The sequence below is a fragment of the Astatotilapia calliptera genome, chromosome 3 (genome assembly GCF_964374335.1).
Source record: "Astatotilapia calliptera chromosome 3, fAstCal68.1, whole genome shotgun sequence".
Taxonomy (NCBI): Eukaryota; Metazoa; Chordata; class Actinopteri; order Cichliformes; family Cichlidae; genus Astatotilapia; species Astatotilapia calliptera.
In genome coordinates, this window is record NC_137424.1 from 2,637,134 (window position 1) to 2,662,718 (window position 25,585).

The 25,585-nt window shown below is 41.3% G+C and overlaps 1 protein-coding gene and 1 long non-coding RNA gene across 3 annotated transcripts; both read left to right on the forward strand.

Moving 5' to 3' along the window:
* The first annotated feature begins 12,763 nt into the window (after positions 1–12,763).
* Positions 12,764–18,603, forward strand: LOC145423802 (uncharacterized). Of its 2 annotated transcripts, XM_080296639.1 has the most exons (3): positions 12,764–12,872; positions 15,773–17,040; positions 17,366–18,603. In XM_080296639.1, exons 2-3 carry the CDS (start codon positions 16,285–16,287, stop codon positions 18,050–18,052), a joined length of 1,443 nt encoding a protein of 480 aa, XP_080152765.1. In that variant the 5' UTR covers positions 12,764–12,872; positions 15,773–16,284; the 3' UTR covers positions 18,053–18,603. The 2 variants fall into 2 exon arrangements, with proteins under 2 accessions (XP_080152765.1, XP_080152769.1); XM_080296643.1 differs by lacking the exon at positions 12,764–12,872 and having other exon boundaries at positions 15,066–17,040.
* Positions 18,604–19,844: 1,241 nt separating this feature from the next.
* Positions 19,845–21,188, forward strand: LOC145424065 (uncharacterized). Its single transcript, XR_013905011.1, has 2 exons — positions 19,845–20,843; positions 20,875–21,188. It is a non-coding gene; the product is annotated as an uncharacterized LOC145424065 (long non-coding RNA).
* Positions 21,189–25,585: the final 4,397 nt, after the last annotated feature.

The following is a 25,585-nucleotide window of genomic DNA, read 5'->3' on the forward strand; positions in this document are numbered from 1 at the left end:
GACTGTCACCTGTCTGTCTGTCCTGCACTCTCTCTCTGTTTCTTTCTCTCTGATTGTGGAATAAAAGTATGAACATGTGTTTATAAGTTACACTTGTGTTTGAATCCTGCAGCTTATCACACATTTGATTTCCATGTGTGACGACTGCAAGTGTCCAGAGTGAGGACAGACTGAGGGAGCCACTGCTGCACATCATCTGTGAGGCTTTGCACCCCTGATGATCCACCAGGACAAACTCAGCAGTGTGTGAGGAAGAGGAGGAGAAAGAGCCAGCAGCACAGAAATGAAGCCCATCAATCATGTTTCACAGTCCTGTGGTCTCAGCCTCAGATACTCATCAAATCACACAGAGCTCATGTAGAAACAAATGAACTAAATATGTTCTCCTTCATTTCTGTCAAACAAAGCTGTATGAAACGTTTCCAGCTGTTAGTATCATGGTTGCTAGGCAACCTGGGCAGCGCGACGGAGGCTAGACGTCCCATTTCACGAGCCTACGAGCCTCGCACTTCGGCCTTAGCGGTCTTTGAGTACGCGGCCCTTGAGGACTTTAAAGCTGCAGAACCTGAATCGGGATACAGCCATGATGATCTCCAGCCTCGTGCTCACCAACATTCTCACCTGAGTTAAGAAGACGATCACTGAAATGGTCTCAGCAGGTCCTTTGATGACAGCAATGAAATGCAGTGGTAAGGCTTTCTGGGGATTAAGTTCGTTTTCATGGCAAAGAAGGACGATGCAGTTCATCTGATCACTCCTCATAACATTCTGGAGTGCAGGCAAAATGCTATTATAAAAACTTAAGCAGCAACTTCTCCAGGTTCCAATATTTATGCAATTCTCAAACCTTTTGGCCACGACTGTATAACCTCTTCTGAAGTTTAGTGGCTATTATACATGGTTATGCTCAGGATGTGTCGGCCAGTTTCCACTGGAAACGCCTTTTGGTTAAACTGTCAGCGAGGAATTTGCATTTGCACTGTTACATTTTTATAGAACTTTAATGCACATAAACAACAGCTGCTTGTTTCAGTGAAAATACATTGATGGGTTTTTAATAAAGTTGTGCAGCTGTAAAGTATTTTGTCTGGTGTCAATTCTATCGTCAGCTACATCGTCATGGCAAATGTTCAAATGTATATGGTGATAAATATCTTTGGTCATATGGTCCTGCTCTGTCTGTCACCTTCTGTGTTGAGCTCATTGTTTCCTCTGTAGTGGCTGAGCTGAGTCCAAGTAGCTGAAAATGTTCCTCTGCTGCTCCGTCAGACTCTCCTCCTCCTGCTGATCAGCTGGGACACAAAACAGATCTTTGTTAGGCTCCACACTGCACTGAAGAGTCAAAGTGTCTCATATGTTCATCTGACAAGTAAAAGAACACATTTTTGTTTCCCGAGGTGGGCAACTTGTTGGAAACAAACACAAAAGCTTTGAGCACTGATACCTGCCATTGCTGCCATTGAAAGATGCAACGCCAGCATCACCTGACCAAAGATATGGCTCCATCAACACTGTGCAAAACGAGGGATTTAGGAAAACGATCAACACCCTAGACAAACGCTACACAGTGCCGTCCCGCAACTATTTTTCTATTGTTGCACTACCTGCTCTGTACACGCAGCGTCGAGCAACGGTGGAGACGGAATTTCAAGCAGGACAACATTTTGCTGCAACAACAAAACGTGAGACATTTGTTGTTTTATGTTTATTTATTGTTATGAGAGAATCATGATCTCAATTCTAAGCCAAAACATCGTGATTCTCATTTTATGCAAAATCGTGCAGCCCTAACATTAACACAAAACTATTGTTTCACCAGAGAAACACACATGAAGAGAGAGAGAGAGACAATAACAGCTACCAAACAGTCGTCATAATTCGTCACACAATGAGAAAAGGACAAATCAACAAGTAACAATGACTAATTAATATTAAAATCTGTAACATAATGTGTTGTTTGGAGTTTAGTCTGATTGGTTCAGGATGAGCTGCCATTATCCAATCACACGTCTGCTTACCTGCATCTTTTCTCTTTTTTCTAACCTGAGCACCTGATGGCTTTGAACTTTTGTTGTCCATCTTCCATTGGTTTGAATTTTGTGCTCCAGTACAAACACAAATCCCCCAACCCGAGGATCAGCACAATTAACCTAACAGCAGGCACGTGCAGAGGGGGGGGGGGGGGGGGGAGGCTAGAGGGGGGGGGGGGCTAGAGGGGCTTGAGCACCCGCCCCTTTCCTGATGGGTGCCCAATGTGCCCTTTTGTTGAGGCAACTTTTTTTTTTAATTATTATTTTATTTTTTTAATGTGTGTGTGCGTGTGGAGTCCTGTCTGTGCTCCTCAACAATAATATTTAGCTATTAATCACAGTTTTGCTAAATAAAAGGATCTGGCTTGCATCAGTCACATGATCCCATTTAACCAAAGAGAGATAATCCCATACAGCTTATGACAAAATTTAATCCGAAGTGATTGATAGCCCTAATCATGACCTTTTGACCTCCCCCCTCCCCCCTGGAAGCGAGTAATGACCGTGACGAATTGCATCCGGAGAAGGGGGGGGCGGGAACCCCCGACATCCGGAGAAGGGGGGGCGAACCCCGGAAGCGCGCCATCTGTCGCTAAGCGTGTCGAATTGCATCCTGAGAAGGGAGGGGGGAAACCTCCGGAAGCGCGCCACCTGTTGTTGGGAGAAAAAGAAAAAAGTTTTTAGAGGGAGGAGAATAAAAGCAGAGAGGAGGAGTTCACAATTTCTAAGGCACAGACAGACAAGATGGATTTCATTCTGCAGCCCAGCAGCTCTCCTGTGTCCGATGAGATCTGCTCTCCCAAAGAAGAAGGCTTTGAATATGCCATATTCAAATACAGCATATTTACTAAGGAAGGCCTCGATCCGGACCTTATGACACTTCCGGAAATACTCCGGAATTGTCTAGTCATTTTCAGACCTGATGCGTCATGTTCCATAAACATGAGGGGAGGGGTTTGGTTCCTGAAGCACAGCGGTGATGCAGCAGCTGATTTTGTGCTGTATAGAGAGACAGAGCGGCAGCTAGTTTTCCGCAAACTCATAGTCTGAATTCTGTTTCAATATTATGACGATTTTCTCTGTATTTCTTAATGGGAATAAAGAGTGACTTCCTGTAGAGATTTCAATAGTATTTTATTTTCCTATAATACAGACGCAGTAAAAAAAAAAAAAAAAAACCTTTAAGATACACCATAGCTTGTGATGAAAAGAAGAACTTTCTATCCGCTTGTAACCTACAGGCTGCCTATGTGTAAAAAACGAATAAATATCCCTTAGTGAATACTACTTTTCCTTTTTTACAAGAGACTGAAAAACAAACCATAATTGCCGTGACAGGCGATCTTGTTTCACACACACACACACACACACACACACACACACACACACACACACACACACACACACACACACACACCGCGGGTCAAGGAGGAGTGAGATATCAGTTTTTTCTCAATGCTTATAACCTATAACGCGCCCCCCAAAAAAAATATTATTATTATTAAAACATCTATAAGGTAGGTTTTGCGCAGCCTGCTCCTTGTCAGACCAAAGTTTTCTCAATAGACAGAAAATGAAAATGAGGAGTCAACAGCCGATATTATCATTGCTTGTAACCCGGTAAATAATTTCGTACATCTCCCAATAAAATAAGCCTTAGTGGAAAAAAGCTCATTTTCAAATAAGTTTATTCCCCTCTGTGGGAAAGAGTTTTTTTCTCAGAGTCAACCATGAGGCGAGTTTTGCCAACAGCAATTGTCCATTTGGTAAAACAAATATCCGTCTCAAAGTCGTATTTTACCGTTGCAGAATGTGGAAAACAGACAGCCCTCACAGGAGGCACCATAGTTAAAATATTTAAATTTCAACTAAATTTGTAGTAATGATCGGATTTCCTCACTTATCTACACCACACTCCCTGTCCTTGATTTCTTATCGTTCCTCTGTCCCTTAATAGAAATCACATATATAGAAACTATCCTCCCTTTCAGTTGTCTTTTGCACTTCCATATTGCAAAGCAGTTACTGTAGGTTATTTTCTGCTTATGCATTAATGTAATTAATTAACTTATTTATCCTTAAGTAAGGTAATGACTTGAGTTCTAATGCTTTTTGTCTCTTGAGTTAGCTGTCAATGTGGGATTTTTTTACCCTTTTGTTCAGTTAAAGCTGCCTTTCATTCTTCAACACAGCATAAACTCTAATAGGTAAGCTTTCTTGTAATTTCTTAGTTCTGCGGGCTTCTTGAAAGACATCCGAGACTCTTCTTTGGATGCTGGCTGCCTTTTGTTTTGTTTTCTGTCAAGATGATCCCACACTGCTTCGATTATCTTGAGGTTCGAACCCTGGAGAGATCAATCCATGACTGATGCGTTGTTTCATCCAGGCATACTTTGACTACATTGGCAGTATGTTTGCGATCATTGTCGTACTGAAAGTTGCTGCCAATCAGACACTATGTGGTATTACATGGTCGATCAAAATCTGGTGGAACTTTTCTACATTCATAATTTGATTAATTTGGATAAGAGCTCCAACAACACTGGCTGAAATCCAGCCTCAAAGCACGGTAGAGTATCCACGCTGTGTTAAAGACGGCTATAGACATTCACTGTTGTATCTCTCTTCGGACCTCTTCCATGCATATTTCAAATTTGGATTCATTACTCCATAAGCCATATTACAGCTGATTTCTTTTTCCAGTCAATTTCTTGTGTAATTTGGCACACCTCAGCCTTATTTTTCTCTGTTCTCCTTCCTTAAGAATGGCTTATTAACAGCCACCCTTCCAACTCAGATAACTTTTGATGAAATGTTTACAGCACTCGAGTTACTCGCCACGGCCATCCTAAATGCTAAGAACACTAAACTTTAATTCTAAATTACGTTAACCAGAAAAAACAAGCCAAAGTCGAGATGTTGATGAGCTGACCTGTGGTATGCTATGTCTTCTAAAGCACGTATAATGTAAACAGAACTGGTCTTTGCACAGAAGCCTGTGGAGCTTCATAATTAACCTCAGTGTGTGAAGAGGACTCTCCATTTAATAATAGCTGTAATAAAATGTTCTGGCCGACGGTATTAAACGCTGCACTTGGGTCTAGCAGGGAAGAGTTCAACTTTTCAATACGAATGAAGGCTGAAAACTGATTAGATTAATGTCTGATGATCTTTTCTGTGCTTCTTCAAGTTTGTAACACCAAACATATTAAAGGATGATGTAAGGCTCACAGGAAGAGTTTAATTAGACACACATTTACTATTTTCTTTATACTCTTTCTTTCTTGACATGTTTAATATGCTTACTATCAGAGGAGAAAATAACCCTTGTGTAGTTTAAAAACTTTTTATTTAATCAAACTGTAATGTTGTTGAACTCTGACGGACGTGTCTTTTAATCTTGTCAACAAATCCTTAATCATCTAAATCTGCCATTTATCATCTAGTAAAATGTTCCCTCTGCTTATGTTGCACATCTCCCCGACACTCTCTGCTTCACCTGTCCTGTGCAGCTGGTTCAACCCCTGCCTGCCTCCTTAAACTGGGGTGTTTAAATCTCTTTACCTCTGTTGTGAATTTCACACAAAGTTTGTGGTAACAAAATCAAACTGACGAGGATCTTGTTTGAAAAACACACACACACACACACACACACTCACGAGACAAAATAAAAACAGACTGCTCAAAGCAAAAGCAGAGCCCTCACAGCTGGTAGTACAAAACACAGTGACAACATGCGTATTAGATACCCTCAGTGCCAAAAGCATAAATATGAAAAAATGTGATCACCAAGAATATCCTAACAACGGCATTGAGGTGGGTGTTACAGTAAAAAAAAAAAAAGTAGCCAAATTTTCATCTGAAAATGTTGAATTTTAGTAAAAACAATGCTCTGTAGTTTGATACTGGCGTTACAGACAAAGCAGATGTTTAAAAGCCTTTGGACGCTCATTTGAAATGCACTCATTCTCCTTATCAGCTGGAAACATTAAAGCCGTAAAATGACTTTTTCAAACGGATAAAAACTATTGAACAGCAGCAATGATGAGCCTGTACCAGAATTTGAATGTACATGTGTTGAAGGTCTTGTTGAATTATTAAACATACATTCTTTAATTTTTCGAGCCACAAAAACAACAACTTTCAATTTTCTTCTGCTTGAGTATCGGCCTCGGGTAGCTCTACTTATCATTGCTCAGTCAGTTGTCTTTTTTTCAAGGAGCAGCGTATTATTGGTAAGGGTGACTTTATGTGTTTAGTTACTTAAGTGGAAGTACTGTGGATAGTTTTACCTTACATACATAGATCTACCAGTACAGCTTCTGAGGTATCTGTTTACAAAATGTTATAATCTATTCAAAGGTTCTTTGCAATTTTACATTGATAAACATTATCCTTAACACATTTGGCCCACATAAAGTACTATGGCCATCACACTGTCATTTAGAATTGTTTAAATAACTCGTGTCTTAAGTCCTTCCATCAAACAGAAAAAAAAAAAACATGGTTCACTTTTACATCACAAAATGTTAGAAATATAAGTCGTTCATAACAAACTGAAAGGTTGGGAGTTTAAAAATGCAAACCGATGGAAGAATCAGAATCAGAATACTTTATTGATCCCTGGGGGAAATTATTTTTTGTTACAGTGCTCCATTTTAAACCAACACTAAGACAAGACAGACAATACGCTAACTAAGAATAGTACAATATATACATATATACACATACATACATACATACATAAGTCACTCATAAATAAATAGCTGGAAAAGAAACATGTGTAGTTGTAGCAGCAAACAGTGTGTTAAGTGGATGCGTTGTACAGGGAGCCACAGGCAGGAAAGATTTCCTGTGTCGTTCAGTGGTGCATCATGGGTAATCTCAGTCTCTCACTGAACGAGCTCCTGTGACTGACCAGCATGTCATGGAGTGGGTGGGAGGTGTTATCCAACATTGTCTTTATCTTGGACAGCATCCGCCTCTCCGACACCACCTTGAGGGTGTCCAGCTCCATCCCCACAACATTGCTGGCCTTACGGATTAGTTTATTAAGTCTGTTGGCATCTGCGACCCTCAGCCTGCTCCCCCAGCATGCAACAGCATAGAGGATCGCACTGGCCACAACAGACTCATAGAAAACTCATAGAAAATAGGAAGCAGAAGTAGAAGACTATAACGTCTCAGAGCACACGGTGTCTATTATTGTGTAGACATGTATAAATAAGAGCTTAATAAAGATGCTTAATTTCTTAAGAAATAAACAGGTGGAGTGATCTTTATCAAAAGTGGATGTTGCATCTGTGGCTAAACCACTGCACCCAAAAAAAGCTTTAAAAATCTACTGTGTGTGAGGCTGTGTAAGTAAAGCTTGCCCTTCACACCAGCGTGTAACAAACCATTTGTTGGGGGTTGTGGATTTGACACCTCAGCATTGTGAAAGTGGGGAAACATGTTTCTGACTGTGCATAAGATTCCTCCTTACAACTTAGAATCTCAGTTCTAAATGAAATTCAGATGTTTTTTTAAGTATGGCTAATGTATTATTTGACTTCTAAGGCGCACACACACACACACACACACACACACACACAAGAACAACACAGAGAAGAAGAAGAGGGGGTCGTTTTACTACGCATCATAAAAACGCAATCATTCATCTTCCAACTGTATCTTTCTGTTCTGGCTTTAGAATCATCGGTTGTTTACTGAGCCGTACTTTGGGAGTCATACTGTTGTGATACTGGGGAGAAAAGGGTAAAGTTTGATAGACTAAACCATTACACACACAAAACTTGAAAAACCTAAAGAGTGTGTGAGACTGCTAGCTGTGTCGTTCAGCATTAATCTCATCTACAAATGTGTTAGTAAAGAGTGACTTGTACTTCTGTCCCATTAAGCAACGGTTTAACAAATTTCACTGCAAACTATAAAAGGAATCTGGATTTAAATAGAACATAGTAGTGATGGATTAAGTGCAGGAAACACTAGTATAAGGTGTCTATTGAACAAATCTCCTTCAGCGTTCAAAATGACCAAAGTGAGGACCACAGGCGTTTCTCTCGGTTGGTTGTGTTCAGGGAAAAAGCAGCTAAATACACTGAGACTGCTCCACATTGTTAGCGAGTTAACTCTGGATATCTGTAGGTTTTGTCAAACTTGGAGTGAACAAAAGCAGAAAACAGTAAAAGATGCAGACAGTGAAAGTCTGGTTTATTTCATGAACACAATGAAACATTTTACAGTCCGTAGAGCAAAGTAGCATACATGATAAATAGATACACATGACACGGACAGTGAGAAGTAAAACTCGTCGTCTTACCACATGTTATATTCTGTAAACTTAAAATAACCACAGAAATTAGAGTTTAGTGTTTTAAGTCATCTATTAAAAAACATGAGTCAACATTACTGAAGTGACGCTTTAACGATGCGTCTTATCACCGTGTTTATGATGATAAAACAGGTTCTCTCATTAGTAGATGTCTGCGCTGTCACTTGTCACGAAAATGTTCAGAGCCAGGGTTCCTCTTTAATTACCATTGATCGTTAATAGGGTCACAAAAGATTTGTCGCATTATCCCCATAAACAAAATGCTTTTATAGAAATCATTGTGATACAAATATTTAGATTCTTGATTCACAATGTGCACGAACTCAAAATCTTTAGAGGTTCATATTTATAAAGTATCGCAAATAATACATTTATACCATTGTATGAGCTACACTTCTTGTAAAAACTGATTGAAAAAAGCTCCTGTCGTGACCTTCCTTCTGTGAGGACACACACACACACACACACACACACACACACACACACACACACACACACACACACACACACACACACACGTACACACACACAGAGAGAGAGAGAGAGATAGAGGGGGAGATCATTAGGATTAAAATACTTATTTTCCACCCTGATTTACGAATAAATTCTTTACAAATCCTACCATGTGAATTCATGGATTTTTTTTTCACATTCTGTCTCTCACAGTTGAAGTGTACCTCTGGTGCAACTTACTGACCTCTGTCATCATTTTAAGTGGGGGAACTTGCACAATCGGTGGCTGACTAAATACTTTTTTGCCCCACTGTAAATACTAATTGAACTTTCTGTGGGGATCATCCAGAAACTGTGGCACATCTCTTTTGGTTCCTCTACACAGAGATTCTGGAAGAATTTAGCAGTTTTGTTATTGTCCATATTTTAAGGGAGTTTTCTTTACGATGGGAAAATGTTTTATTCTTTTTCTTTAAGTTCCCCAGGAAGAATGATAAATGTTTTTTATAAAAAATTTGTTAATACTTTTAGCTATTTTATATCCATAAATGTAAGTTTATTAATAAAACACCATATTTCTGCCTTTTTATAAGGATATGAATTGTACATACAATCAATTTCAGACTCAACCAACAAAAAGCCTCTCAGAACAATATTTATATGTTGATTTTTTTCGCCTCCTCATATCATCATTTTTTTACTCCTAGTTCTGTATGTTCATGTTCTGTTCTTTTGTAAACTTGATCTGTTTGTATGTTGTATACTCATTGTGTTTCAATAAAGTTCGATTTAAAAAGAGGTACGTTCTAAACGAAGCTTCAGACGTCACTGATCACGTGACTCTGGCCAAACGAATCAAGCCTCGACACGGTGCTTCTGAAGCAGCGCGTTGATCTTTCTGACACACGCACCGGAGCGTCAGCTTCAAGCGGACCATCACTACGTCTCACATCTAAAGGTGTCAAGGTAACTTTGAACTGAGTTCAGTCAATCTGGAGTTTTTCCAAGTTTTCTGTTGCTCTCTGTGAGAGAAGAGCGTTAAAGGCGGGGCTCTCCAGAGTCCAGCAAAACAGGAAACCACAGCTGGGTGTGTGTAAGTGTGCAAACCAATAGAATGCATCGTGGTGGGGGGGGGCATCACGGGCATTGGCAAGAAAAAAATAAAATAATCGGTCGTACCCATGCTTCCCCGACGTCATGCCAGCGCATATTGGGAAATTCGTAGGCACCGATCGGTTTTCTATCAGCCATTTGCTGGGAGTAAGGGCGCCCTCCGTTTGCGAGGTGCGCCTGCTGCTGGCGGCACAGGGAGGAGAGGGCGGGGCGGCGGGGAGTCTCTGGCTGGCTGGAGCGGCATCTAATAACCAACTCGCAAAACAAAATAAAAACAGCAAACAGATATTGTCAAAGGAGCTTGCAAAGAAAAGCGTCTGGACTTCTTTAAGTTGCTTGAAGACGTTTCACCTCTCATCCGAGAAGCTTCTTCAGTTCTAAGGTCAAATGGTGGAGAGTCCCAGATATAAACCTAGTGGGAGTTTCCCCCCCACAGAGGGACAAAAGGACCCCCTGATGATCCTCTAATCACCTGAGCCAAGGTGTGAAATTGGGTGTGGGACCCAATCAGCCAGAGTTTCGGGTGAGTTCATTGTGAAACCTGGCCCCACCTTGTCATGCGAATTCCTGAGGTCAGATGGCCCAGGATGTGAGTGGGTGTTAAGGCGTCTGGGAAGGGATCTCAAAACTGGATTATAGATGGCAGAGAGTTGGTGTCGTAAGCCCCGCCTCTGTTCAAAGATGGTCGCTCACAGAGGACATAGATGCTTCTTTCACTCCTCTTTCAAACCATCTGTCCTCTCTGTCCAAAATGTGAACATTGGCATCCTCGAAAGAGTGTCCTTTATCCTTAAGATGCAGATGGACTGCTGAGTCTTGTCCTGTGGAGGTGGCTCTTCTGTGTTGTGCCATGCGCTTGTGAAGTGGCTGTTTGGTCTGGGCATTCCTCGCTGCACTGTACAGCATACACCACGTTGTTAAGTTTGTGTTTTGGCGTTTTGTCTTTCGGGTGAACCAGTTTCTGTCTGAGTGTGTTGCTGGGTCTGAAATACACTGAAACAAACAGATATTATGATACAGACTTATAATCTGCACCGATGTTTTTTCTAAATTCTATAAAGTGAGCGCGAGAGCCCTCGGTGCGCCTGCGCGCTGCTGAAGTCAAAGTAAACTTTATTGTCATCTCCGCTACAGACAGTCCAGCATATAGAGAGACGAGACGACGAGGCTGCAGTTACAGCGGTGCAAGTAAACAAACAATAAATATAAGAAGAGTAAGAAAATAAATCTACACTTTAGGACTCGGGGTAAAGGATCAATAACAATTTAATTTATAATTTACAGTTTGATGATTTAAAGTCTCACACAACCCGTCAAAAGGGGCGGGGCCGGCTGCTTCCAAGTAGAGCATATTTCATTTATAATGATGTAAATCCAAGCCCATCATGGATTCACAATCTGAATCCTGGGTTGTGTGAAATCCCAGAAATCAACCTTAGACAAAGTGAATCTGTGAACTAAGGTGTAGGTCTGTTAGGTTAATTGTGCTGATCCTCGGGTTGGGGGATTTGTGTTTGTACTGGAGCGCAAAATTCAAACCAATGGAAGATGGACAACAAAAGTTCAAAGCCATCAGGTGCTCAGGTTAGAAAAAAGAGAAAAGATGCAGGTAAGCAGACGTGTGATTGGATAATGGCAGCTCATCCTGAACCAATCAGACTAAACTCCAAACAATACATTATGTTACAGATTTTAATATTAATTAGTCATTGTTACTTGTTGATTTGTCCTTTTCTCATTGTGTGACGAATTATGACGACTGTTTGGTAGCTGTTATTGTCTCTCTCTCTCTCTTCATGTGTGTTTCTCTGGTGAAACAATAGTTTTGTGTTAATGTTAGGGCTGCACGATTTTGCATAAAATGAGAATCACGATGTTTTGGCTTAGAATTGAGATCATGATTCTCTCATAACAATAAATAAACATAAAACAACAAATGTCTCACGTTTTGTTGTTGCAGCAAAATGTTGTCCTGCTTGAAATTCCGTCTCCACCGTTGCTCGACGCTGCGTGTACAGAGCAGGTAGTGCAACAATAGAAAAATAGTTGCGGGACGGCACTGTGTAGCGTTTGTCTAGGGTGTTGATCGTTTTCCTAAATCCCTCATTTTGCACAGTGTTGATGGAGCCATATCTTTGGTCAGGTGATAAGTGATAGCCTCCGTAATGTCTTTGTGCCTGCGGGAGTTCGACGTGTATAGGGAAGCGCTGTATAAGGTTCCCGTTATTGATGTTTGGGTGGTTGACCGGGACGGATTTTCTCCTGTCACTTTCTCGTCATCCCTGACGTGCTCTCCGTTGTTGTTTCCCTGCTAATTTTAGCTTCTGTATCACGTGGTATAAGGCTCCGCCCTTGTCATTTGTTGAGCAGGAAGAGTGAGCGCTTGTTTTCAGGCAGAGTACGTCCCGGATCAAAATGTGAAGTTTTACAAATCACCACTTCTTTAGTGAATATCATTTCAGTCTCAGACAATCTCGTTTCTCTTACAGAGGTTGAATGCACCTTCTGCGGATGGCGGTACCACACAGTGTGCGTGGACTTCCCCTGCACAGAAGGCAACTACAAATGCTGTGAATGTTAAATAAACAGAAACAAATGATCCCTGTTGTCTTTGCTTGATGATTGGTTTGAGTCTTGACAATCCACATTGCTGGCGTTGCATCTTTCAATGGCAGCAATGGCAGGTATCAGTGCTCAAACCTTTTGTGTTTGTTTCCAACAAGTTGCCCACCTCGGGAAACAAAAATGTGTTCTTTTACTTGTCAGATGAACATATGAGACACTTTGACCCTTCAGTGCAGTGTGGAGCCTAACAAAGATCTGTTTTGTGTCCCAGCTGATCAGCAGGAGGAGGAGAGTCTGACGGAGCAGCAGAGGAACATTTTCAGCTACTTGGACTCAGCTCAGCCACTACAGAGGAAACAATGAGCTCAACACAGAAGGTGACAGACAGAGCAGGACCATATGACCAAAGATATTTATCACCATATACATTTGAACATTTGCCATAACGATGTAGCTGACGATAGAATTGACACCAGACAAAATACTTTACAGCTGCACAACTTTATTAAAAAGCCATCAATGTATTTTCACTGAAACAAGCAGCTGTTGTTTATGTGCATTAAAGTTCTATAAAAATGTAACAGTGCAAATGCAAATTCCTCGCTGACAGTTTAACCAAAAGGCGTTTCCAGTGGAAACTGGCCGACACATCCTGAGCATAACCATGTATAATATCCACTAAACTTCAGAAGAGGTTATACAGTCGTGGCCAAAAGGTTTGAGAATTGCATAAATATTGGAACCTGGAGAAGTTGCTGCTGAAGTTTTTATAATAGCATTTTGCCTGCACTCCAGAATGTTATGAGGAGTGATCAGATGAACTGCATCGTCCTTCTTTGCCATGAAAACGAACTTAATCCCCCAAAAGCCTTACCACTGCATTTCATTGCTGTCATCAAAGGACCTGCTGAGACCATTTCAGTGATCGTCTTCTTAACTCAGGTGAGAATGTTGGTGAGCACGAGGCTGGAGATCATCATGGCTGTATCCCGATTCAGGTTCTGCAGCTTTAAAGTCCTCAAGGGCCGCGTACTCAAAGACCGCTAAGGCCGAAGTGCGAGGCTCGTAGGCTCGTGAAATGGGACGTCTAGCCTCCGTCGCGCTGCCCAGGTTGCCTAGCAACCATGATACTAACAGCTGGAAACGTTTCATACAGCTTTGTTTGACAGAAATGAAGGAGAACATATTTAGTTCATTTGTTTCTACATGAGCTCTGTGTGATTTGATGAGTATCTGAGGCTGAGACCACAGGACTGTGAAACATGATTGTTGGGCTTCATTTCTGTGCTGAACAGTCGTTTAAGATTAGCTGTAAATAACAATTAGCTGATGTTGTTCATGAGACTAAAGTCATCTCACTGTGGTAATGTAAATATAATATGGCCAATATTATAGTTATTATATTAATCACTTCACTCACAGACAAGTATGTGTGACAGTGTGTATATAGATGTATCATATATAAGAGACAAATATTGTTCATGTAATATGTTGGTAATAAATTACTAGTATTACTAGTAATTAAATTACATTACTAAATTACATTACAAATTAAATTACTAGGCATTACTAAATTTGGCTCAATGCTTACATATATGTGTAAAAAGCAAATGTAGGAGCTGTGATAACTGTGTCTGATAGAATGAAGAGTAGACTGATATATGAAATATTCCTTTATTGGGTGAGAAAATCAGACCATGTCATAACTGCTGTAAGTCACACAGAATAGATATCAGAGCCTTAAACAGGCTGACTTCTGCTAAATGGGTCAAACTGGGCAGAAAGTCTACAAACACATAACATCCTTATAGAATATGATGTAACACTATAGATCAACTTACCTCAGAATATATAAAGCATATAAACAATTACATCAATATGATGCAACAAACACAGCAGCTACTGATCCAAAATCCTCAAAGCTTCATAGAACTGAAACCAACATTTATTTTAGCTCCATTCTGCTGCTGATACAGACTTTAGGTTTCTGAACATTAAACTTGTTGCTGCCTTTCATAGTGTGTAACTTGAAGGCCCTGAGTACTCTGAGTACTTTCTCCCACACTGGAAACACTGGGATGATCACATTATTTGAACATTACCTAATAAGACTGATTCAGCACAGACAGTTATGTTAAACTTTCCTAGCAGTCCTTCACAAACAGGGAACAGTCTGTCTATTCTCTCCATCTGTCAGCTGCTGCTGGCTCTTCCTCCTCCTCTTCCTCACACACTGCTGAGTTTGTCCTGGTGGATCATCAGGGCTGCAAAGCCTCACAGATGATGTGCAGCAGTGGGTCCCTCAGTCTGTCCTCACTCTGGACACTTGCAGTCGTCACACATGGAAATCAAATGTGTGATAAGCTGCAGGATTCAAACACAAGTGTAACTTATAAACACATGTTCATACTTTTATTCCACAATCAGAGAGAAAGAAACAGAGAGAGAGTGCAGGACAGACAGACAAACTGCAATTTAGTAAATGCTCGAGTTAAAAGTAACGTTTTGTAAAACTGTTACATTTAGAGCAACTTTTAAGTGGAATAAGTTGCCTTAAAAAATTGGAGAATTGTTCAAAACTTCAATGAAGACTTAAAAGCCGATTTACAGAGCTTTTAGTTGTTGTAAATATTGTAAGACATGATTTGTTTTTGAAATTTGTGTAATGTGCCTCAATGTTATTGATATTATTATTATTATTATTATTGATTGCTTATATTTGAACAATTGTGAAACCTCACTGTGGATGTAAGAGTGAAATTATGTGGATATCTTGAATCCACTTTATTGTGTAATATTTTATGTGAGTATTTGACGGAAGACGAGCAACATCTGTTGTGGAAGCTAACGGGGTTCCTTTAGAATAAACAAACATAGGATTTATTATCACTGAATAATTCTGTATAAATCTATACAAATTATAGAAATATGTAATAGGAAACAACAAAATAATCTAAATTATAAAATAGTGTGTGTGTGTGTGTGTGTGTGTGTGTGTGTGTGTGTGTGTGTGTGTGTGTGTGTGTGTGTGTGTGTGTGTGTACAATCAGGAGGGATGGGCATGATTTTAGTGTTTGAACAGTCATGAATTATCTTTAACAGCAGGTTGGATGTAATGTGTTAGAACTACCAGCAGGTGGGGATAAGAGACCTTTAAGGTGTTTGGTGCCACGCTCCACCTTCAGGTTTAAAACTAGTGTTAATGGAGTTTGAAGGTTGAGTTTGTTCCACGACTGCATTTCACTCACTGCCTCTGTTTGTATCTCTGTCACTGCAGGACCAACATGGAGCCAGAAGTCAGCGCTCTCAGGAGGCCGACAAACCTCACAGAAGAAAGGGAGAGAAAAAACACACCTGTGACGAGTGTGGGAAGGGTTTTACTGTGAGGGCTAAACTAAAACAGCATCAGGTCATCCACACTGGAGAGAGACCGTTCAGCTGTGACGAGTGTGGAAAGTCTTTTTCCAGGAAGGGTTCCCTAAAAAACACCAACTCATCCACAGTGGAGTTAAAGCGTACAGCTGTGATGAGTGCGGGAAGGGTTTTACTGTGAGGGCTTCACTAAAACAGCATCAGGTCATCCACACTGGAGAGAGACCGTTCAGCTGTGACTTGTGTGGGAAGTCTTTTTCCTTCAAGGGTTCCCTAAAAACACACCAACTCATCCACAGTGGAGTTAAAGCGTACAGCTGTGATCAGTGTGGCAGAGCTTTTACTCACAGTAGCCACTTACAGAGGCATCTAGTTACCCACTCTGGAATTAAGCCATACAGCTGTGACGAGTGTGGGATGGAGTTTACTCTGAAGGCATCACTAAAACAGCATCAGGTCATCCACACTGGAGAGAGACCGTTCAGCTGTGACTTGTGTGGAAAGTCTTTTTCCTTGAAGGATTACCTAAAACAACACCAGCTCATCCACAGTGGAGTTAAAGCGTACAGCTGTGATCAGTGTGGCAGAGCTTTTACTCACAGTAGCAGCTTACAGAGTCATCTAGTTACCCACTCTGGAATTAAGGCATACAGCTGTGACGAGTGTGGGATGGAGTTTACTCTGAAGGCATCACTAAAACAGCATCAGGTCATCCACACTGGAGAGAGACCGTTCAGCTGTGACTTATGTGGAAAGTCTTTTTCCTTGAAGAATTACCTAAAAAAACACCAACTCATCCACAGTGGAGTTAAAGCGTACAGCTGTGATCAGTGTGGCAGAGCTTTTACTCGCAGTAGCAGCTTACAGAGGCATCTAGTTACCCACTCTGGAATTAAGCCATACAGCTGTGACATCTGTGGAAAAACTTTCAGTCACAGAGGGAACCGAAATGCACACCTACGCATTCACACCAGACATGATGTGTACTGCTGTGAACAGTGTGGCAAATACTTTACAACAGACGCACAGTTACAACAACACACGTTTACCCACACTGAGGAGAGACCTTATCAATGTGACCTGTGTGAGAAGACTTTTAAAACTCCACAGCACCTGAGAGAACACCAACAGATCCACACCAGAAAGAGACTCTACAAGTGCAGCTACTGTGAGGTATGTATTTATATTGTTATCTTGTCATTTTAGCCTGACTGTTTGGAACAACTCTGCTCATTAAACTGTGTTAGCATGTTAGCAATTCTACTGCATGGAAAAGCAGCTCTGAGTGATTATTCAGATTTTCCTTTCAGTTATGATTTTAGTATTACTGTAGTATTATGGTGGTAGTATTGTAGTTATTGCAGCCCAGTAAACTGAGTGTGTTAACTGAAACAGTCAAATGTAGTTGGACGTCTGCAGAGATGCTCTTTATTTCAGGCGACGTTCAGGATACAAATGTTGAAGGACTGACTTACACTGTCTTTGTGTCTTTGTTTAGAAGCAGAGCGACACAGATGGATCCAGTTCTCAACCCTGTCATCACTGTGGTGGTGGGAAAGACTTTCGTTGTGACCTCTGTGGAAAAACTTTCAGTCGGCAAAAGACCCTAAATCTACATCAACGTAGACACACTGGAGACAAACTGAAATACTGCAAAGAATGTGGGAGAAGCTTCACCACATCACATCACTTAAAACAACATGAACTGATTCACAGTGGGGTTAAAAAGCACCTCTGTGATCAGTGTGGGTCATCCTTCACCACTGCAAGTCAGCTTAAATCACACAAACGAGTCCACACAGGAGAGAAACCACACAAGTGCAGACACTGTGAGAGAAGCTTCTCACGGTTAGGTAATCGTAACCTTCATGAACGTGCACACATGGAAGGAAACTACAGCTGTGACCAGTGTGACAAGAGCTTCAGGAATCTCAGTTCATACTCTGCACACAAACGATCCCACGTTACTAATAAACTGTTTCACTGTTACCAATGTGCCCAAACATTCACCTCATTGTCTGCTCTGTGCAAACATCAGCGCGATCACTCAGGGCTGAAATCACTCCCATCACTGGATCACAGTGAATCTGAAGACACAGAAAGATCCTCTGGTTTCTGTGTCAGAGTCAAAAAGCTTGAGATCAGACTCCACAGAGTTCAGATAGAATCTCCTGAAAAAATCTGATGAGGCAGCTGTGAATCAAACTCTTCCCCTAGTTCCATTTTAAGCTTTCAAAACTGTCCTACTGTAGTGTTCATGTCAAGTGGTTAGCTTTCTTTTCATCAGTTGGTTGAAAACTGTTTCCTATTATAAAGTTTTTGTTTTAATGTATTTTGATCAGTTTGACCAGTTTTTAAATGACCATGAACACTGAGCGTATTGTATCTGTACAGCATGTTTTTCTATTAGACAGATTTGTAACAGAGGCCTTGCTCTCAGTAAGTTTGAAATCTGATTTCTTTTGTAATCTCTGATCTTTGTGTATCCTGCTCAGTTTGCATGCTGCCTGTAGGAGTTTCTGTCTTTGTATTTGAAGAGAATTCATTGAATATACTCAGCTGCTTCCCTTTGGTGCCTCACACATCACTGAAGTTTTTCAGTGTCCAGTTATTTGTTTTTAATAGCTGTTTGAATTCTCTGTATGTTTGACCCTGTAGACTGTTTAATGGACTGCTCGTCTTCCTGTTTGTAACCACTGCCTGTTTAGGACTAAAGATTTGGATTTTTGACTTTAACACAGCCTCTGCGTGTCGTCCCTTTGTGTCCTCGTCCTCTGTGAATGTGTCACAGATGTTTCCATGATAATAACACAGCTTTCCCACAGTGGCTTGCAGCAGCATTTATTCACAGCACGTTTGAGAAAGGTTCAGATGAACTCGATGAGTTTATATTCAGAATGATTCTGACACTGGGCCACTGTGAATTGTGATCTTTCATCAGGTCAATGTTTAAGTTCAGTATTTCAAAGCAGGAGCTATGAACAGTCATCATGTTGGCATTAGAATTATTATTATTAATCATGTCGTTACTCATGTATAACTTTGATTAGTATACATGAATTTTATCAATAGTAAAAATAATGAATAATTCATGTATAACTTTGATTGTGTTTTGTATATTAATTATATTTAAATAGAGATGTTGACCCTGTCTCTACAGTAGCATCAGTGTAACATACATTATTGGTCCAAGCTGTCATAAATGGGGAGCCTGATCCTTTATTATGAAAACATGACGAGTATTTTTCTTGTCAGTTGGGAAGAAGTTGGTCTTTTTTTCCTTCTTTTTGCTCAGTTTGTCTTTTCTTTGATAATTGAAACTCTGATCAAACCTACTTGTTCTGCCCTCGCACTTAACTAGGCTGACAGACAACCATCATCCCATGTAGAAAAACCACACCGTTGTTCCTTTCTGGTGGATTTATTTGATTGGATGCATAGCATGGCTTTGTAGAAATACATGAATGGATGAATGGTAAAACTGTAAACAAACACAAAATATCCCATGTGAGCTAATATAAGCAAACATTCTTACAATTAGAAGATGCTATGACCTGTTACTATGCAAAGCAGAACGAAACAAGCTAACATTAGCGGTTAGCTAGCGCTAATTAGCGTTTAGGCTAATGACTAATAAAGCACATCATTGAGTCAATTTACTGTCTCAAAATATCACAAACAACACACGGCAGTTAGTGCTAAACATTCACCGGTAAAACACAACATTACTGCCAACTTACAGACTGTGCTGGCTTAAGAGGCAAGTATAGGCAGGTACAGGAGTAGCAAACTGTCCTTCTCCCGTTAGACAGGAAGTAATGATAAGTAGCACTTCCGGTAGAATGTCAAAATAAAATGAACAGTGTGCCAGAAACGAATAAAGATTGCATAAACTTGTATAACACTACATAACGTGAGCGGTGACTCTTAAGGAGCCAGAACACTACTCATGTTCACAGCATGTAAAAGCAGCTGACAGTCCGTGGCATTGATGTTTGTAGAGGTGCAGTGTAGTGGGAGCATAAATCAAAAGAAAACAGTAACATTTATGTAATAAAACATCTGAATGAAAATGAACAGGCCCTTTATGAACTTCAAAGGGATCTGAAAACAACACTTTTTAAAAGAGTATCTTGGGGTGTAGGTGGTCAAAATAGAAAACTGAGCTGAGACTCTAAGTTCAATCCATCCATTGGTTTTTACTTAGGAGGAAGAAATGTCAGGCTGGTGCAGGCTGGTTAGGTGCATGTGGTTATCTTTACCTAAATGAGTTCACTTTGTGGCTGCCAGGTTGGGCAGAAGTACCTGTCCCCTGTTAGGCTTAGCAAGGTTCTCCAGGAGTTTCTCCATGGGTAGAGCTTCTAGCTCCTGCAGCACATCTGTGGCCGTGCAGGCTGCCACTTTCTTGGTTGCTCTTTTTACCCCACTGGTTGCGAGTGTCTAAATACCCCCACTAGCTCGCTTTGGCTGCAGTTAACTTGGGAGGAAGGGGTGGGTGTCCCATGACTAGATGAAAAACAATTATCTGGGACACATAAATATAATAACACATGCATATATCTCTATCAATTTTTATTTCTCTCAGAAACATTGGATCTAAATTGCAAATGTGTTCCAGTTATACTGTTACTGTGTGACAAAGTGGATGAGCTGCAATGGTCTCCATTTGTCCCATATGTGTTTACTTCTTCTTCTTCTTTTGCATATTAAACACATTATTCGGTTTCTATGTATTTGCTATGATTTGCTATTTGTTAAGTAACATTGCTTCACTCACTATGCCGGGTTTGTGTGTGGAAGCATTCAGTTGCTGGCAAATCAAACATTCTGCAAATGAAGCTGAATACTCAGTTACATGTTTCTTTACATTTTATTATGTTACAGATTAAGTCATTTGTTCTTACTTTGTTTGTCTTTTCAGTCTTCATGAGGGTCAGGTGTGGGGAAACGCCCGCCCGGCATTTCCTCATTTTAAAGTCCTGCTGATGTCACACATGACATCAGCAGGTCAAACCAAGTGGAGGGGTTTGTTTGTCCATAGAGATGCTTCCTTTTGTTTGTTTTAAGGTTTAAATGGATTTGTTGAATGTGTTTCTTTTCATCAATACTGCCATTTAGTTGTGTAAATGTGCATGTTAGAAGTGTGAAGAGGTTTTGTGTTTAGAAATGTATAGAAACCAATCATTTACTGACAGCATGTCTGATGGAAATAAGTGCAGATTATGTATGAAGTCTAACTGCACACAGTAACTGTGTTACAATAAGGACTTAACAGCGCCCTCTGCTGGAGTGTTTCAGTACTGCGTTAACTAGAATACACCTCCTCCTCCTCACACCACCTGCTACAGCTCTACTCTTCTATGACTACAGTCATCCACAGCACTGATGTGAGGTCACATGGTTCATGTGTAAGGAGCACAGCTGACCTCAGGTCAGTTTAATGACTGTGAGCAGCAGCTGTGTTATTGTCACTGTGACAGGGAGACACTCTCAGACACAGCGCTCATGTCAGCTTGTTCTCATGCAGGAGGATCAGGAGCTTGTTAAGGTTCGTTCGATTTGGGTAAGAGAAGAAAAGCAAGGCTGAGTCCAGGTATGGTGTCAAAAATAGTGATCTTTATTACACACTTTGCGCAGAAGTGTGGGAAGACAACTTGCAACAACAATCTCCGCCGGGCGGAGGCTCTTCATCCTATTGTATTACCATGATGACGTCACACAGTTAGACTTTACTGGAAATGATAACAAGTTCCCCACAATTCCAAAAGTTCCCCTTATATAGACATCAGATGATATTTTAGAGAAAAACAAGTGTGTGATATGATGTGCATTTTGTGAGATTGTGTGTCCTTATAGAGAGGATGTCCTAAGACGACCTCCCTGTGTTAATAAGTGTGTTTGTGAACGTGCGTGTGTTACATGACTCTCCGTGCATGTTGGTGTAGGCCTAACTACGTGCAAAACTGAATGTAGAAGACCAAGGTCCAACAGGACTAGGGATGGGTATCGTTTAGGTTTTATTCGATACCGGTGCCAAATCGGTACTTTTGAAACGGTGCCGGTGCTCAAACGGTGCTCAAACCGGTGCTTAAAGAATGGAGAACACAAAATTGGTCCAAAAACCTCTCATATTCAGCTGGTTTTATGTAAAAAGATAACAATGTTAGCCTTTTCTGCAGCTATGGGGCATATATGGTATCACTCTTAGCTGGAAGCAGTGCTTAACCAATGGAAAAAATACAAACTTTGTCCAAAAACCTCTCATGTTCAGCTGTTTCCCTCTTTTTCTTTGGTCATTTTAGCCTTTTTTGGCCAGGGTGAAGGGAGTATCTGCCATCAAACAAGAAGACAGCTGCATGTAGCTATGATGATGTTTGCTAGTTCACCTTACATGCATTAATGTAATAACGTGGGTAGCCTACTCAACGTAAATTACACGCGAACAACAGAGAAGAACGGCTGCTGCTGCCATCAAATACGGCGCATTTCTCGGCTTTAAAAAAACCCCCGCTATGCGTCGCCAGGTGTTTCATCTGATTTGAGGTGTTACCTCCTTTGACAGTATCACAGTATCAGCTTAAAGCACTTGTTGCAGGCTGCTGAGTTTGCATATTTTGCTGTGAAGTACAGCCAGACTTTTGACCGCTTCCTTGGGCATTTCTAATCGGTAGCTCTGCTCTAACAGAACGTACGTACCTGGCCCCGCCTACTGTCCTCCAATAAATCCTCCAATAATCCTCCAATAAATGATTGGCTAGAAGTGTATCAAGGCTCAGGAAAAAAAGCACCGAAATAAAGCACCAAAATGTGCGCTGCTTTTCGGTCTGGTTACTACCGTTTATGTCAGAACCGGTGCCATCATGGCACTGGACACCGGTACCAATCCCTAAACAGGACCCACCTAATCGAGTGGAGTGAACACACTGATGTAGTGCAACAGCTTAAGCAGATAAAAAGAATGATACAGAGACTGATTAAAGTGATGAGAGTATGTGTACATTAATATTTTACTCAGATTAACATAGATCTAATTAAAAGGTTATTCTGTCAACAGATTCGACGATGCTGAATGATTGATCAATACTAGTTCTGATTATAAACTGTCACCCTAAGCATACAAAACAAAATATCTTTTGTCCACACTCCTCCTCTTTGGCCATCGGCCAACTTTTACCCAAATTTTGTTTCACTCCTCCGTCCAGGCGGCCTCTCAATGGACATAGTTAATGCGATCAACATTTTTATTTGGAGTTATCCATAAAAACACACTTTCAAAGCCAGCCGCTATCTGATTAACTAACTTATACTCATCTGGAACTCCCCTGGGAACTCCTATTGAGTCAATCCAGGTAGGCGAGTCCCATCTTGGATCATACCTGTGCATACCCCTTGTGCTTCTCCTTCATCTGGCTGTCGACGCATTCGTACCCTGCTGTGGAAGTGTTCCTAGTCTACTCCCCATAAGCATCAACGGTGCACCTAAGCGCACCAAAGCACAGGTTCCCACACTCCCCAGGGGAACCTGCGCCAAAAGGGTGTAATGCCCACAATAATAATATAGCCCACCCCTGGCCCAGGTGCCTATAATTGTGTTTGGGTCACTTACATTATTGGTAGTCCTGCCTGGAATCGTCCTCTGACACCAGCTTGGATCAATCCTTCCTACCGTATATCTCACTCTGTCTGTAGAGAACTCAAAACAGGTATAATTATTTCGTTTAGGTGTGAATGAACCTGGTTGTGTACGTTTATCAATTGGTGGATATAAACCTGACAAAGTAGTGCAGTTACCTGTGTTCGCCGCCTCTCTAGTTAACCTCAGCATACAATCATAACCCCACTTATCCTCTGGATACAGAGGAGCGGGTTCAGTAAACAAACGAGGTCTAGCTGTAGCACAAGCAACACAATCAACCACTTCCTGCTCTTTAGCATTTTGAGCCACCCAATCTAACCAAAGATTCCTATCACCAAAACCTGTGGCCCGCTCTATTAACTCCTGAGGTTTTAATCTGGTATAGTCAGTGGCAACAAACCATTTCTCCTCCGAGTCCTTGTAAGTAACTGTCTCTAAGGGATCCATTGGCTCCGTGAGATTCATTGCAGGGTCGTTTACTATTAGTTTAGCTCCCGGATTGAATAAATTCACCCGAATTACCCCAAATGGATCTGTCCCTGCTTTGTCTATCCCTATGACTAGATAAAACGCACCTCCCTCACACCCTGGTTCAGGGAGTTCGCTCCATGGTCCTAGGGAAAGAGTGACAGGGTTATTGGTAACAGAAAAATCTCTTTGAATGGCTATCCCTTCAAGGGCCTCTGGCACCGTTGGCTGCCATCCTACTCCTGTCCAAGCAACCACATCCTGCCAAGAACACCACTGATCTGTTATATAAGTGAAAACGTCTCCCTCGGTTGACGGGCCCCACACTGACTGAGGGTAGCATATCATCGGATGATAACAAACCCACACATCATAGGTTCTCCAGCTGCTACTGTCTCCTGGGCATCCAATTACCTCACACACATCAAATGTGAATGCTGTCGCGGACCCGTTAACATACCCAAATTCGACACCGCCACTGGCTTTGAGACACGCATCGTTCCCACCTGAGCCAACCTCCCGCTTAAATCGCATGGATAGACCTCTGCGTCTGGGCAATTCACCTGTCTGCCAAAAAACAAACAAACATATTATAACACTTATCAACCCCAATATCCCCGTTAGTTTCCAATTTTCCCACAGTACCCGGGCTCTTTTACTTTTACTTTAACCTTTGTGATAAGAATATAAGATGATGAGTATAAAAATATGCGATTAACATACAAACTATTACGATTCCTTTAAACTATAAAATACTTTTAGATTAGAGCCCTAGCCTATTAAAAACCCAGAATGAATTAACTCTTGGCGTGTGACACTCCTCTTCTTTCTTCGCCTCCACCAGGGGGACTACTGGGGAGGCCCGGTGCACAGGGGGAGAGGATTATTCTGCCTCTATGTTCCCCCCTGTGTTGGTTGAGGTGGAGCTTAGCTCCAGCAAGCTCTCGTCCGCGACTGCACACTGAGACCAATGATACCAGGTCTCCCCTTTCCCCTTCAGACGGACCGCACTGGTGGTTCGGGCAGTTACTTCGAATGGTCCGGTCCACCTTGGATCTCTCCACTTTCGCTTGATGACCTTCAACCACACCGCCTTGGCATCGGGGACGGACCTGTCCTCCGCTTTCACCCCCTCTCCAACCTGTTGTGTGAAACTAGACACAAGAGCTTTTAATTTTTTCCAACATTCAATATGTTTTCTGTTACTCTTTATACTTTCTTCCGCCGGGACTGTTGTCCAGGGACCTGGAAACTGTCGTCCTGTCAACAGCTCATATGGTGTGAACCCTGTAGATTGATTAACACAACATCTTATTATCATTAATGCAATGGGCAGGGCTGCCACCCAATTTAGCCCCGTCTGAGCAGAAATTTTAGCGATTTTATCCTTCAAGTTTAGATTCATTCTTTCTACCTTTCCCTGCGACTGGGGGTGATATACAGTGCCAAATCTATGTTGCAACCCCAGCTTCTGTTCTACCTCTGCCAAATCTTTGTTTTTGAAATGAGTCCCATTGTCTGATCTAATTCTCTTAGGAAAACCATGCCGGGGGATGTAATGATTGATTAAACACTTAATCACACTTTTTGCATCCTCCCTTTTTGTTGGCCACG